This window comes from Rhinopithecus bieti, unplaced genomic scaffold (genome assembly GCF_001698545.2).
Source record: "Rhinopithecus bieti isolate Rb0 unplaced genomic scaffold, ASM169854v2 scaffold_9449, whole genome shotgun sequence".
NCBI lineage: Eukaryota > Metazoa > Chordata > Mammalia > Primates > Cercopithecidae > Rhinopithecus > Rhinopithecus bieti.
In genome coordinates this window covers 479173-494259 of record NW_016806089.1, presented here as the reverse complement: position 1 = coordinate 494259, position 15087 = coordinate 479173, and the positions used below count along the sequence as shown (strand labels likewise).

General features: G+C 57.9%; 2 protein-coding genes, 1 long non-coding RNA gene and 1 pseudogene across 4 annotated transcripts; 2 read left to right on the top strand and 2 right to left on the bottom strand.

Moving 5' to 3' along the window:
- Positions 1 to 750: 750 nt before the first annotated feature.
- Positions 751 to 2226, bottom strand: LOC108531335 (keratin-associated protein 5-8-like). The gene has a single exon (XM_017874727.1). The coding sequence runs from the start codon at positions 2009 to 2011 to the stop codon at positions 1514 to 1516; it is 498 nt and encodes a 165-aa protein (XP_017730216.1). The 5' UTR covers positions 2012 to 2226; the 3' UTR covers positions 751 to 1513.
- A 1108-nt stretch (positions 2227 to 3334) lies between these two features.
- LOC108531319 (translation initiation factor IF-2-like) lies at positions 3335 to 8976 on the bottom strand. 2 transcript variants are annotated; one of them, XM_017874693.1, is made up of 2 exons: positions 8930 to 8976; positions 3335 to 7631 (listed from the first exon to the last, which is right to left on the bottom strand). In XM_017874693.1, the coding sequence occupies exon 2, from the start codon at positions 5528 to 5530 to the stop codon at positions 4490 to 4492; it is 1041 nt and encodes a 346-aa protein (XP_017730182.1). In that variant the 5' UTR covers positions 5531 to 7631; positions 8930 to 8976; the 3' UTR covers positions 3335 to 4489. The 2 variants fall into 2 exon arrangements, with proteins under 2 accessions (XP_017730182.1, XP_017730183.1); XM_017874694.1 differs by lacking the exon at positions 8930 to 8976 and having other exon boundaries at positions 3335 to 6688; positions 7233 to 8195.
- Positions 8977 to 9562: 586 nt separating this feature from the next.
- On the top strand, positions 9563 to 11711 carry LOC108531320 (uncharacterized). The gene is made up of 3 exons (XR_001886131.1): positions 9563 to 9653; positions 10088 to 10751; positions 11136 to 11711. It is a non-coding gene; the product is annotated as an uncharacterized LOC108531320 (long non-coding RNA).
- Positions 11712 to 12791: 1080 nt separating this feature from the next.
- Positions 12792 to 14739, top strand: LOC108531311 (formin-like protein 1; annotated as a pseudogene).
- Positions 14740 to 15087: the final 348 nt, after the last annotated feature.

The window sequence follows — 15087 nt, the reverse complement described above, 5'->3', positions numbered from 1 at the left end:
AAATGAAGCAATGTTGGCCAGGCACAGTGGCTCAAGCCTGTAATCCCAGCACTTTGGGAGGCCGAGATGGGCGGATCACGAGGTCAGGAGATCAAGACCATCCTGGCTAACACAGTGAAACCCCGTCTCTACTAAAAAATACAAAAAACTAGCCGGGCGAGGTGGCGGGCGCCTGTAGTCCCAGCCAACATAGTCCCAGCTACTCAGGAGGCTGAGGCAGGAGACGCGTAAACCTGGGAGGCGGAGCTTGCAGTGAGCTGAGATCCGGCCACTGCACTCCAGCCTGGGCGACAGAGTGAGACTCTGTCTCAAAAAAAAAAAAAAAAAAAAAGAAGCCATGTTGAATTTTATCAAAAGCCTTTCTGCATGTGTTAAGATGATCATGTGGCTTTTGTCTTTAGTTCCGTTTATGTAATGAATCACATTTATTGATTTGTGTAGGTTGAACCAACCTTGCATTCAAGGGGTAAGGCTTACTTGATTGTGGTGGATAAGCTTTTAGATGTGTTGCTGGATTCATAAATCATTCTATCATAAAGAACATGCACACATGTGTTTATTACAGCCCTATTCACAGTAGCAAAAACAAGGAATCAACCAAAATGCCCATAACTGTAGACTGGATAAAGAAAATGTGGTACATATACACCATGGAATAGTAGGCAGCCATAACAAAGAATGAGATCATGTCGTTGGCAGGAACATGGATGGAACTGGAGGCTATTATCCTTAGCAAACTAACTCAGGAACAGAAAACCAAATACTGGACATACTTACAAGTGGGAGCAAAATGATGACAACACAGGGACACACAGAGGGGTGCAACACACAGGGGCCTGGTCGGAGGGTGGATGGTGGGAGGAGGGAGAGGATCAGGAAAAATAACTAATGGGTACTTGGTTTAGTGCCTGGGTGAGGAAATAATCTGTACGACACACCCACCAGGACACGAGTTTACCTGCGTAACAGACCTGCACATGCTCCTCTGAACCTAAAATTTATTTATTTATTTTTTTGAAAGCTGCAGTGAGAGCAAGCCTTGTGGGTGGGAAATGTGTTTATTTAAAGTGTCTCAGGTTCTGGTGAACCTTAACTGAGAGAGAAGCCACAAGAGTGGCCACCTCCTGGGGAGGAAGGTTTGGAGCCTTTTGGGGTTGGGGGCAGATCTCCACCGCCTCCCCGACCTGCCGCTGCTCTGGAGAAGGAGGACAGGAGGAGTCATGGAGAGGGAGGGCCCTGTCCCAGCAGGACCTGGCAAGGGGCTTGTCGGAGGAGATTGCAGGGCTCTGGGAACTGGGAGGGTGCTGGGCATCAGGAGAGAGGAAGAGAGTTCTCATGAAGAATGACTGGAAAGGGAGTCAGCACAGGCCAAGAACCTGGAGTCATCACCTTCCACAACATTCAGGAGATACAACTTCTAGAGCTGTGGGACAGACAGGACTGAAAAGCAGCGCTGGTCACTTCTTGGGTAGCGTGGACATGCTGGACTCACCTGAGATCCAAAGTCAGAGCCTCAGATCTTGCACTGGCAGCACACGGGGACACAGCAGCTGGACTGGGAACAGCAGGGCTTGCAGCAGGTGGACTGGCAGCAGGATGACCCACAGCCTGAGGAGCAGCAGGGCTTACAGCAACTGGATTGGCAGCAGGATGACCCACAGCCTGAGGAGGAGCAGCAGGGCTTGCAGCAGCTGGACTGGCAGCAGGATGACCCACAGCCTGAGGAGCAGCAGGGCTTGCAGCAGCTGGACTGGGAGCAGCCACAAGATCCACAGCCCCCTTTGGAGCCCCCACAAGAACTACAACCCCTCTTGCTGCTCCCACAGGAGCCACAGGCCCCCTTGGAACCCCCACAGGAGCCACAGCTGGAGCAGGAACAGGCTGGCACACAGTAGCACACTGGCTTGCAGCAGCAGACAGGCACACAGCAGCCAGAGTCACAGCCCCCACAGCCAGAGCCACAGCCCCCAAAGCCGGAGCCACAGCCTCCAGAGCAGCCACAGCAGCCCATGGTTCTGGTGGGTTGAGAGTGGAGCAGGTAGAGGAGCAGGTGAGAGGGAGGTGTGCAGGTGTGGAGCTTCCTGAGCCTGGGCCCTTTATATGCCTGCCCAGGGTCAGGAGTGATGCTGGACACACAGTCATTTCCTGGTTCCTGTTTGTGCCATTTCCTTAGGGAAACTGTTTGCTTTATCTTAAAATACCTTAAAACAACCTCAGGTGTATATAGTTTTGCACTTTTTCTTTAGTTCATGATTTTCCTCACATGTCCTCTGAAAAATGACAAGACCCCTGTCCTTCTGTGTCAGTGAGGGCAACGGGAACAGGGACTTGGCTTTGATGCTGTGCTCATCCTTGCTACCAGTGTTCATTTCCTGGGGCTGCCATAACCAATGGCCCCCAACTGGAGCCTTAACACAGACATTGATGCCTCGCAGTTCAGGCAGACAGAAGTTCAATATCAAGTTCTCCATGGGAGACGCACTCTCTGAAGGCTCCAGGGGAGGATTCTTTCTGCATCTTCCAGCTTCTGGTGGTGGCCAGACATTCTTCACTTGTGGCTGCATCCTTCATCTCTGCCTCTATCCTCAAGTGGGCTTCTCCAATGAGTGTCTGTGTCTCACCTCCTCCCCTCCTTTCTCTTACAGGGACACCAGACATTGGATCAGGGCCCACCCTACTCCAGTATAACCTCATCTTAACTTGATTACATCTGCAAAGACCCAGTGTCCAAATAAGGTCACATTCAGAGTTTCCAGGTGGACAGGAATGAGGGGATCCTATTCAACCCACACCTGTGCTGATGCTGATGCTGACTGATGCTGCCTTGACTCCAAAAGTCCCAGGGACAGTTTACAGAAGGCACAGGGAGACCATGCATGGAGTTACCCTAGAGCAGGTGATCCCATCCTGGGCCATCACCCATGGGCAGAACAAGATGAAACCCAGGATCTCATAAGACCCAGGATGAGGAAAGGATTCAGGATCAGAATAGGACTCAGGATCAGGGCAGGCTCAGGACAGAACTCAGAAACAGGGCAGGACCCAGGATCAAGACAGGACCCAGGATCAAAATAGGACTCAAAATCAGAATAGGACTCAGGATCAGAACAGGACTCAGGATCAGAACAGGACTCAGCATCAGAGCAGGTCTCAGGATCAGATCAGGGTAGGATCCAGGATCAAGACAGGACCCAGGATCAGGACAGGACTCAGGATCAGGGCAGGTCTCAGGATCAGGGCAGGACTCAGGATCGGGGCAGGACCCAGGATCAGGCAGGACCCAGGATCAGGGCACGTCTCAGGATCAGGACAGGACTCAGGTCAGGATCAGGTCAGGACCCAAGATCAAGACAGGACTCAGGATCAGGACAGGACTCAGGATCAGGATAGATCTCAGGATACCTGGGATCCTGCTGTCTTGATTGGAAAGTGGGGCCCTGAGTGCAGACTCAGGAATCGTGATCCTGCAGAGTCATTTCCCTGGGACTGGATGACTCCAGGCTCAGTGGTTTAGGGCTTAGAGATGCTGTCGGTCAGCACCCTGTGAGGCACTGAGGGCATACTCCAATGGACCAGCAGAGTTAGAGAAACAAAGGAAACACCATGTGGCAGCTCAGGAGCCCCTCACCTTTGGGCTTCGCTGACAGAGGAGGACACAGGGATGGAAACTCTGAGAAAGTCACAGCTGTGGGAGGGTCCCAGTGCCCCACTCCACACACAGGACAATGGCCACCCACAGACCACAGGGCCTGTGGCTTGTATGCCCAGTCAGGTGACAATGCCATTCAGAAACTAGATCTCACGAGGTGCCCGGCTGCTGAGTCTCAGGCCAGGTCTGCAGTGAGTGTGGTGCCCCAGGCCTGGAACACTCTGGTGCCATCGGGACCCAATGCTGGGTGCACCCAGGAGCTGTGGGTCTGAAACAGTGGTCAGAGGTCACCAACATGTGGAGGAAGCACCTGGAGTGTGGAAGACAGAATCCCCAGGTGCCAGGCTTGGCGGGAAGCTTTGCAAGACTGAGCAGGTGGGGAGGAAGGGCAGTGAGCACGGCTGCTGGAGGAGAGACGTGTCCTTGGAGGTGGGTCTCCAGGGCAGGGCAGGGCAGAGCATCGACCTGGAGGTGTTTTGTGCACATGCTGGATACCTGGCAACCATGGCGGCCTGGGCTTAGGACCGGCTCCCGAATTTTCAGGGCCCAAAGCAATGTCACAAAGCAGGCCCCTTGTCCAAGCGTGGCAAAGGAATTCAAGACCATCAGAGCCTCACGCTGAGCAGGGTCCTTCTCACTTGTGTGGTTGCTGCATCTACAACCCCCATTGCCATCCCCTGAGTCCGGATGTTCTGAGGAATCAGTGCATTCTTGTGAAACACGTGGTTTTATTTTGAGGAGCGTTTTCAATTCTGCAATGGGGGTGTGCACAGCCTTGCTCTACTGGTCACTGTCCTGCTTCAGCTCTGGGTCTGAACGTGGCTCCACGTGGCTCCAGGGTCACTCCATCCACACCCAGGGACACCCACCTGGGCCACTTCCAAATTCTACCCCGCCAGGTGCCTGGAGGACAATCGCCTGCGGACAGACCCGCCCGCCGCCCCACCGGTCGTGTGACATCAGGCAGTCCACAGCCTCCCTGGCCCTCAGTATCTTCATCTGTAAAATGAGAGGAGCACTGCCCACTTTGCAGAGCGGCTTTGGAGGCCAGAGGTCATGAAATGAAGTTGCCGGCCGCTGACCCACGGTTGTCGTTTTAGCTCTCGGCTTCCTGACCCTGGGTTCTCGGTCTCCCCCTTTAGTCTCTCTTCCTCCCCGCAGCGCAGCGCCTCCTCCTCCGGGCCGTGCGGCCCAAGGCTGCAGGGAGCAGGGAGCGCGGCGGGAGGAGCGCAGCGGGCGGGGCCGAGCCGCGAGCGGCGGAAGCGCAGATGAGCAGTCCTTGAGCGCCCCCTGGGGGCCGCGAGCTCCGAGCCTGCGGCCGAGGGCGGGGAGGCGCCTCCTGGGCTCTGCGGAGGTCAGAGGCAGGGACCTGGGGGCTCCTAGGGGCCCTGACACAGGCTGGCACGGAGGAGGCATCGCCCGGCTCCCCTCGGGGCTGTAGCTCAGAGCAGCCCTGGTGCCATGACCACCCCTAACCCCTGGCCCAAGTGAGCAGAGTCCTGGGCGTGGGGAGCCCTTCCCTTCCGCACCGTTCCCCTGCGTGTTGACCTCACAGAGCAGGAAAGGGGCCAGCAGGAACATGGGAGGAGGCGTGACAAGGGCAAGGCCCTGGGGTCGGCTCCCCTGCTCCTTGCCCTGTGCCAGCTGACCTGGGCCTCCCTCTGTCTCCGCCACATCCTCCCTGGCCTGTCTCGACCATGGCCTCCATCCCCAGGCACTGGCCCCTGGTCCCCAGGCTCTGGGTGGTGGCAGCCCCTCGCTCAGGGCCACGGAGGGCGAAGGGAGGGCAGCTCCTGCCTCTGCTGCCTCTGGGTGGACTCCCTTTCCCTGTCCCCACGGTGGCAGCTCTGGTTGTCTCTGCACCTGAGTCCCTGTCCCCATCCCCCAGAAGCTTCCTGTGTCCGGGGAAGGGTCCTTCGTCCCTTGCGACTTTCTCCAAGTTACTATGTACGCACTCCCAGCTTCCTTTTCTCACCTGTAGAACTGCAATGGGAATAACAGGCCCTGCGGCCTGGGCCTGGGCTGGCCGAGAGGCGCCACCTGGTGGCAGGAGACCCCCGCGGGGCGGCCGGCCCCGGAGAGCGAGGGATCCTCCCAAGAGCGCTCCCCCAGCCCTGGGGTCTGCGGCTCTCCGGGGGCCATGTCCCCGGCTGGTTCCGCGCCGGGTTCGGCGCCCAGGGACAGAACCCCAGACTCAACGTGTGCATTCCTTCCAATCACAATGACTTTGATGCTTTTGAAAAAACAAAAATTAAATTAAAAATTAAAAGTTAAACAACACATTCTTTAAGTTTTGTTCCGTGGGTTTCTCTTTCTGGGCAAGTGCCTAGCCCGCCCGTGCACACCATCAGAGCAACGCAACCAGACCCCAGCCTCGGCTCAGCCGGGGCCTCTAGGGAAGATGCCTGAAACCAAGCCCTCATTTCTAGTTGATAAAGTACGACTTCTATTTCATGGCATGCACCGATGCTGGTTTGAGAACGGCTCCCACCCTTCCCTCTCTTGGTAGCAGGTAGTGAGTAGCTGTGGCCCTCTGAGAACAGGACAGGGGCTCACACCTCTGAGCCATCTCCTTCCTGCTCCTCAGCACTGGAGAGTGAAAGGGAGTGCACGGGAAAGTTGAAAGCTGCATGCTTAGGGCTGGCTTGGTCGGGGGCACCCAAGGGAGGAGGGACACTTGAGAGCTAGGCTCTCAGGACCTGGGTGTCTGTGGCTTCCTGGGGATGCAGGGATGGATGGAGTTGTGCCTGGCCAAAATCTCACCCTGCACTGTCACTCCAGCCCCTGCCCCTCCCCGGGGTGAGAGGCGGCTTTGGCTTCCCACCTGCTCACAGGGCCTTGCCTGCCTGGGGCCCAGCAGGTGCTTCAGCTTAGCTCCATGAGCAGTTTCCATCCACCTTCACCTGAACACACAGGTGCACCGCGAAACTGCTTCCACGCCCCTCCTCCAGCAGCTTAGGGTCGAGGAACAGAGTCAGACAGTTTTCAATGCATTTGATGGCCTCTGAGGAAGTCCCCTTAGAAGACTGTAGCAGCACCCTGGGATGGGAAGGGATGTTCCAAATGAGGTGAACCTGGGGAGGTGGCCTGAGCCTCTGGGCCTCAGCCTCTCTTTTCTGGCACGCAGCATGGAATGCGTATTTCCTTTTCTCCTGGGCCACTGGGAGACTCTGCCACTGTGAAGGCAAAACGCCTGGCACCAAGTGGGTCTTCTGTGACCGTGGCTCTCGCCGTAGGCTTACAGCTGCGGCCGCTGCTTCCTGGGCCTCTGTCCCTCTGTGAAGGTCTCTGCTGCTCCCCCAGTCATTCAGACAGTGTCTTCTGTCTGGGTCGAGGTCTGGCCACACTGTCCCTGAGCTCCTCTTCTAAGCATCCCAGCAGGGGGCAGAAGTGAACCCACAGAAACCCCCATCCACTCTGGACATTGAGGCTGCCCCTGGGAGCTGGCAGATCCTGAACTCTGTAAGGCCTGTCCTAGGCGTGGAGCTGGCTGGTAGCTCGAGGATATCAAGCCCTCCGGATCCCACCTACACAGGGGTTCCCTGGAAACGCCCATCCCTCCCACTCTGCACCCCAACCTGACCTCCTGAGGCAGTGGCAGCAGAGGCTCTGGGGGTTCGACCCCAGCAGTGAGATGGGCCATGGGGCTCAGGGGCCCTGGGTCGTGTGGGGCTCAGGCCTCAGGACAGATACCCTGGCCCTGGCCTTGGCAACAGCGCCCCTCTTGTTCCCTGCGGCATTGCTCTGCTGCTTGTCTCCTCTTCACAGCCACCATTTATGTAGTGCCGACTGTGTGCAGAGTCTGGGAAGGTGACACAGAGAAGAAGAAGAAGAGGGAGCGGTCCTGCCCCAGGGGCGCAGAGCCGGCTGTGAGGGGCTGCAAAGCATGAGGAGGGGTCCGCGCCTGGTCCAGGGGCCTGTGCCTGTGCTCAGGGGATGTGCTGGACAGGGCACGTGGAACGGTGCCAGAGCTGACTTTTTTCTGGGAATGGGAAGAGTTTGTTATTTAGCTTGTTCCTTTCATCTATTTGCATTGCAGAAGTAATCCTTAAACCCAGCCCTTATCTAATCACTAGAAGAGTTACAGAGACAACCAAAGTGCTCTTTGATCCTTCCCCACATCCCAGTCATCTGGGAGCACCCAGGCAGTCACATGGGAAGGGCTGGGACCAGATCTGAGGGTCCAGCAGGGTGTGTTCCAGGGCAGAGCCCTTGCCAGGGGTGAGCAGTGTCCGGGGACGGAAGGGCGCCAGGGACAGAGCACAGCTGGGCCCTGAGAAGCCTGGGGTCCTCCAGAGGGTTGGGGAGGCCAAGGTGGGCAACATGTAGCTGGCTGACTTCTGAGCAGCCCAGCACCTACCAGGCCCACCCACCCTCGGCCGCTGCCAGGAAAACCCACCCAGGCCCCGCTCAGAGCCACTGTGGAAGTGGGGGCTCCACCAAACCTGAGCCCCCAAAGGTGTTTCTCCAGGATCCCCTGCCAGCCCCACCTCCCACAGCCTGAGCACAGACCCCCGGATACCCTACAGGACCATCCGCTCCCTCACAGCCCCGCCACACTCCCCACAGCCGCGCCACACTCCCCACAGCCCCGCCGCACTCCCCACAGCCCTGTCCCACTCCCCACAGCCTGTCCCACTCCCCACAGCCTGTCCCACTCCCCACAACCCTGAGGCACTCCCCACAGCCTGTCCCACTCCCCACTGCCCTGTCCCACTCCCCACAGCCTGTCCCACTCCCCACAGCCTGTCCCACTCTCCACTGCCCTGACGCACTCCCCACAACCCTGTCCCACTCCCCACAGCCTGTCCCACTCCCCACAGCCCTGTCCCACTCCCCACAACCCTGACGCACTCCCCACAGCCCATGGCATCTGGCTGTATATGGAAGTGAGGAAGCCGCTGTCTCCCCCCATAGAACGTTGCTCCCAGTCAGGGCTCAATCCCTGTGGGGCAGGGCTCAGAGGCTCCTGGTTCAGAGACCAGGGCCTTGTCACTTGCAGCGTGAACAGCAGGGTACTTTGCCCCTGAGTCCCACAGCAGGGGTGGGGACCTTGTCATGGTGGGCCCAGGTGACAACACAGGGCCAGCGATTCTTCACCCAGCAGCAAACACGGCGGCAGACGGCAAACATTGCAGCCCTTGGCAAACAAAAAGCACGCAGCAAACAGTGCGGCCAGTACAGAGACCCTCCCCTCCCCGGGGACCAGGCAGTGCAAGGTCATCCCCCGGGATGGCCTGCACCCACCGGGCTGCCTGTGTAACCAGCCACAGAACTCACTCAGCATTGGCACCCACAGCCGGGACAGGCAGGGTGCTGGGCCCGTGGTTTCCTGCGTCTGCCGACACCACCCAAGGCTGCCAGGCCATAACATGAAGTCAGCTGTGCCAGGAAATCCTGAGCCTCGCCCACACCTGGCCCCGGGCCGTCCCTGCTTGCCAAGGGCTTGTGGGACCTCGCAGGCCTGCAGGCAGGGGGGTGGGCGCTGGGTTGGGGTCCGAGTGTGCCCCTGCTCCCTGCCCTAGGGCATAGCTGGCAGGTGGGGACAGGGAAAAAGGAAGGAGCGGGATTCCCGCCTGGCTGTGGCTGTCTTACCCCACGGCATCCAGGCTCCAACTCACTTTACCACTCTGCGGGTTCATTTTCATTCTTAAAACCTTCATCTAAAGACCTTTGCTTCCTGTAACCCAGGCCTGGGTTTTCCCAAAAGTCGTGGGGACCTGGCCCGGCACGTGCTGCTCGGTGCAGGGACCTCACAGCCTGTTCTATGGGAGCCGGACAGGAAAGGCTCCACGGGCAAACTCACTCTCCGTGACAATCCGGAGGTTTCTTCTGCAGCCACAAGAAGGAGCTGGGGGAGCTCCTGAGGCCAGGAAGAGAACAGTCCTAATCCCGTCCTTTCCCTCCTCAGCAGTGACCCCACGGTCTGCCGTCCTGCCCCAACCCACCCTTCAAAGAAGGAAGGACACCTGCCTGCCCCTGCTGCCTCACACCCCGAAGCATGGTGAGCCTGGGGGACCCTCAGCACAGTCCTTTTGTAATGAAGAAAAACAAACTATTGTAAAATAGCAGCAAACAAGCTAATGACCAAACAAATCCAAGCTGGGGAAAATACCTGTTCAATACAATGACACAATATGCTCTCCTCAAAACCCAGGAAGCTTTAAAATGAAGAAGACACCAAACCTCACAAAATGGGGCAAACTACAATGATGACCGCATGTGTGAAAAATGGTCAGTGGTAGAATTGAAAGAAATGCAAGGGAAATAAAAGATAAGAGGCCTTTTCCCAGCAAAGTGGCAACGCCACAGCAGCCTCGCAGTCAGCCTGGCGGGATGAGAATGCTGGGCAGTGCTGGTTTGCAGGGAGCGGTCCACTTTTCTGGAAGCAGCCCAGCAAAGTGGCCCAAGAGCCATAAATTATTCCTGTGTTTGCAGCCACAGCCCCGAATGCAGGTCTAGCCACAGAAGCGCTGGAGAGCGGAGGCTGAGAGTGGCGCTGGTTGAAGAGTTCTCACAGGAAACACAAGGCACAGCCTCCACGTGGCTCGAGGCCGTGAGAACCCTTGACTCAAACCATTGCACGTGGTGAGGAAGACGCGGGTCAGCCACCCTGGCTGCATGATGATGATGCTGTCAGGGAAAGCGTCGGTGCCTATGTGGGAAAATAGAGGAACGAGAAACAAACCCAAATCACGGTGGCTCTCGGCTCTGCTGGGCCGGAGGCCATGGCTCATCTTTTCACCACGAACATGGGTCATTTTCATTTTTAAATGTTTCTAAGGAGACCATACAGAACCAAAAATTCTGAATAACCCTGTCTTCGTGTCTTCCATAAGGCAGACTTTTCATTTCTGTCACCTTTCTGGCAGGGCTGGATACAGAGTCTGCGGGCCTGCGATGGAGGCGCCACCGTCTCACCAGGAGTCCACGGCCCTCAGTCTCTGTGCTCCCTGAACCTAAGGTGAGGAAGCCATGCCTTGTGGTTGACGAGGGCTGCTGGGGCACCTGCCATCTCATCTGCATCCTGGAAAGCAGGAAGGAGCACAGAGGAAAACACAAGCCTGCTCTGGCCAGCTCAGTGTGCACCTTCCAGAAACAGGTAAACAGGAAATTACCCTGTGAAGCCGCCATTCCAGTCCTAGGTCTAGCCCCAAAAGAAATCAAAGCAGAGACTCCAACACTTGCACAGCCCTTGCCACGGCCCGGATGTAGTTAGTGCCTCTGTTCCCAGCAAAACTCTTGTTGAAACGGGACCCCCAGGGTGGCAGCGCAGGGAGATGGGGCCTGAGGGGAGGGAGACGTGCGGGGCGTGGGAGTGACTCCCTGGGGAGTGCCTGGTGCTGGGAGTGATTCTCCTCTTGTGATACGGGGTGAGTTCCCATGGGAATGGATTTGTTCCCATGAGTGGGGCTTGTTCTGAAGCCAACACATCCCTGAGCTTTATCTCTCTTCCCGTGTCTGCTTCCCCTTTGACCTCCTCCAGCAGAAGCAGAAAGGCCATATGCCATTGAACTTCTCAGCTGACAGAACCGTGAGCTTTATGAATTACCCCATCTCAGAGGTTGTTTTATGGCCACACAGAATGAACTCAGACCCCCATGCTCATAGCCGTGCAGTCACAATGGCCCAAAGGTGGAAACAGCCAGCAGGTGAGTGGATGTGAAACGGGGCAGACACACACATCGGGATCTTACCGAGCCTGGAAAAGGAGTGTGCTCTGACACAAGCAGCAACACACCAACCTTCACACCCTCGTGCCCAGTGAAGCCAGCCACTCACAATAGGACCAATGCGGTGACCCCACAGAGGGAAGGCCCCCAGAGGAGTCAGAGTCAAGAGAAGGATGACCGAATGGTGGTCAGCAGGGCCCGGGAGAGGGGCCGATGGGAGTGAGTGATTAGTCAGGACGGAGCTCCAGTTTTGCCAGATGAAAAGGTGCTGGAGCTACATGGTGGTGACAGCGGCACAGCCATGGGCATGTTCTCACTGCCACGGAACTGTGCACTTCCCGTGGCGACGATGGGAAATCTCATGTACCCGCATTTGACTACAGAGAGGAAGGAAGGAAGGGAGGGGGGGAGGGAGGAGGGAGGGAAGGAGGGAGGAGGAAGGGAGAGAGGGAGGGAGGGAGGGAGCAGAGAAGGAAGGAAGGAAGGAAGGAAGCGAGGGAAGAAGGAAGGGAGGGAAGGAAGTAGGAAGGAAGCGAGGGAAGAAGGAAGGGCGAAAAGGATAGAGGGAGGAAGGAGGGAAGGAGGGAGAGAGGGAGGGAGCAGAGAAGGAAGGGAGGGAGGGAGGAGAGAAGCAAGTAAAGAAGAAAGGAAGGAATGGAGGGAGGGTGGAGGGAGCGGGGAGGGAGCGGGGGAGAGAGGGAAGAAGGAAAGAAGGAAGAAAGGAAGGAGGGAAGGAAGGAAGGAAGGAAAGAAGGAAGGACCAGCCCGTTAGGCTGACGGACTGACTACCCCCAGTCCTCCAATGCTGCCCACGGCAGGCATGAGGCGGTGGCTGACGGGGAGTGAGTCTGGAAGTGACCCTTGTCGGAGCAGCCTCCTTGGTCCTGTGGTTCAGGACCGGGTGAAAGTCACTGGTGGCCATTGGTGTCTCTGGCCGGGGTTCCTCAGAGGGGCCGGCGAGGGGACAGAGGATGGAGTGTGGAGGGTGGAGGGCTCCTTCTCCGGACCGGAGCGATGGGCTCGGGAGCCATTCTGTGCCTGTCTTTGCTACTGGACTGAGGAGCTGGATGGCACGTTGGGAGCAGTGGGAGCAGCTGAGGAGTTTGGTCCCGGAGGGAAGAGGCTGAACGTGCATGTCTGGAGTCACCATGGAGGGCAGAGCTAGAGGGAGCAGCAGGGTGTCCCAGGGAGAAGACGCCAGAGCTAGAATTAGAGGAACATCAAGGCTGATGCTTAGAGGCATCCAATACACGGGGCCTGCCTGATGGGCTGCTCTCAGGTGGGATTTGGGGGTGGGAGAGGGATCAGTGCCCAAAGGACCACGGGGCCTGTGGCCTGTATGCCCAGTCAGGTGACGACGCCATTCAGAAACCAGATCTCATGGGGTTGCCCGGATGCTGAGTCTCAGGCCAGGTCTGCAGTGAGTGCGGTGCCCCAGGCCTGGAACACTCTGGTGCCATCGGGACCCAATGCTGGTGCACCCAGAGGCTCTGGGTCTGAAACAGAGGTCAGAGGTCATCGACATGTGGAGGAGGCCCCTGGAGTGTGGGAGACAGAAACTCCAGGTGTCAGGCTTGGCGGGAGGCTTTGCAGGACTGAGCAGGTGGGGAGGAAGGGCAGGGATTGTGGCTGCCGGAGAAGAGAGGACACTGGGGGTGGCTCGGCCTGACGAGGCTGCTTGAAGGAGACACCCTTGGAAACTGACAGGGCTGTAGGCACTCCTGGGAGCAGGAGGAGGGTGGCCTGTCCTGGGTAGACCAGGCTCTCTGGGCTGTGTGGCCCCAGCTCCCTGAGCCCAGAGGGAGGTGAGGGTAAGAAGGCCTGGACCAGGCAGGACGCAGTCCCCAGGGCCCCTGCTGGGAAGAGGTCAGAAGCTCCCATGGACCCAGAAGGCAACTGAGGACGGAGCCGCTCTCTGCCTCTCCAGGGAGGACCAAGGAGGCCATGGCAGCAAGGGGACAGGGCAGAGGGGAAGGCCGGCAGGTGGATGTTGGCAGCTGCAGATTCCCATCCAGTATCCTGGAGGAGGAAACCCAGGGCTGCGTCCTAGGAGGCCCAGGCAGCCTGGTCAGCCTGGAGGCTGAGAGCGGGCCCGGGAGATCTGGGAAGGACATCAGTATCTCCACAAAGAACAGCAGGGTCTCAGACCCCGGCAGCCGCAGCCTTGAGAGCCACCACAGCAGCCCATTGGTCTGGGGGGTCAAAGGTGGAGGCTGTCAGAGGGGCAGTGCAGGGGCTGCTGGGGTGAAGTCCCCTATAGTGGGAGCACCCATCCTGCTGTGACTCTGCCCTCCTGGACCCCCTGCCGTCCTAGACCCTCCTGGACCCTCTGCCCTCCTGGACCCTCTGCCCTCCTGGACCCCCTGCCCTCCTGGACCCCCTGTCCTCCTGGACCTCCTGCCCTCCTGGACCCTCTGCCCTCCTGGACCCCCTGCCCTCCTGGACCCCGTCTGTGGCCCCTGCTTCTCTCCTTCCCTGACACACGACTGGGGCCCCGATCTGTAGCTGGGGTCTGAGCACTTGGGGCCCTGTGGGCCTCTTGGTATCCGGGGACAATCACAGGTTCCCGTGCCCAGGCCCAGCCTCTGCTTCCAGAACACACCACAGGGTCCCAGCATCCTGATGACTCCACTGTCCCCGCGATGGTTTTCAGGGATGGAGAAGTTTCCCTGTGCTCCGCAGGAACCCTGCAGCAGGGCTGATGGCCTGTGTACCCCACCACTTGCCCAGGGGCCCCAGACCCTCCCCCATCTCCACCGCCAACCCGGGGCCAGGCTGCCCACCCGGGGCCAGGCCGTGAGCTGCTGTCCCCAGATGGGGCCGCCCCTGGCTGGCCTGGCTCACTCTGTGTCACAGATATTCCCACAGAGACCCCAGCGAGACCTGCAGAACATTACAGCAAAATGAAGGAGAGCCAGAGGAAGAGGCAGATGTGCTGGCCTGTAAACAGTCTGATTTCCAATGTAAACCAGATTCAGGCCACGACATCAGGTAAACATCTGCATCACAGCCCTGGGCCCCACCGCCCGGGAGGCCCCGGGGTCCACACGGCCGACTCTGGGACCCGTCACAGTGACCGCTGAGACATTTCGTAATTAGGCAGAATTGATCCTTGCATTCCTTCCCTAAATCCCACATCTCTGCAATTTCACTTCTTCTCAAAAATGAAAACATTTGGCAATTAGCTGATCCAAGTGAAAAAGGTAGAGAATGTGCTCTCAACTGGAAAATGCCAATTAAGGAAGCAGCTCTGACTTCCCACCCGCCCTGGCTAAGCTGGGAGCTTATCTTCCCGGAGAGGAATCTGCTGGGATAAGGGGGCTTGGGAAACACCGAGGGCAGGGCTGCCTCCTCAGCTTCCTCTGAGAACGGATCAGCCACGGCCTTGCACCAGCGTGGCCTGGGTGCCGCGCGGGGTGGCAGGGGGTGGCAGAGCTGGGCCTGGCTCTGGCACTGGGGTTTGGGGTGGTGGGACCCAGTGGGCCACCCTCTTGTGGGCAGCACTGAGGGCGGTGACACAGGCAGCGAGTGCTGCTGTCTGTCCCTCCAGCTGGCCGGACTCCCCACTCTGCTCCTACAGTCCTGGACCTCAGGGCCCATTTGCGGTGCAAGGGGGCTCTTGCAGGTCTGCACTCCTAAATATTTATGCATAGAGAATGCCCATTTGTTTGTTTTCTTGTGTTCCATTTATTTGTTCTGTATGCTTTTACTTAATTTAAATAATTTTAAAATGTGAAATAATTAAGTAACCCCAGAAGATCAAAC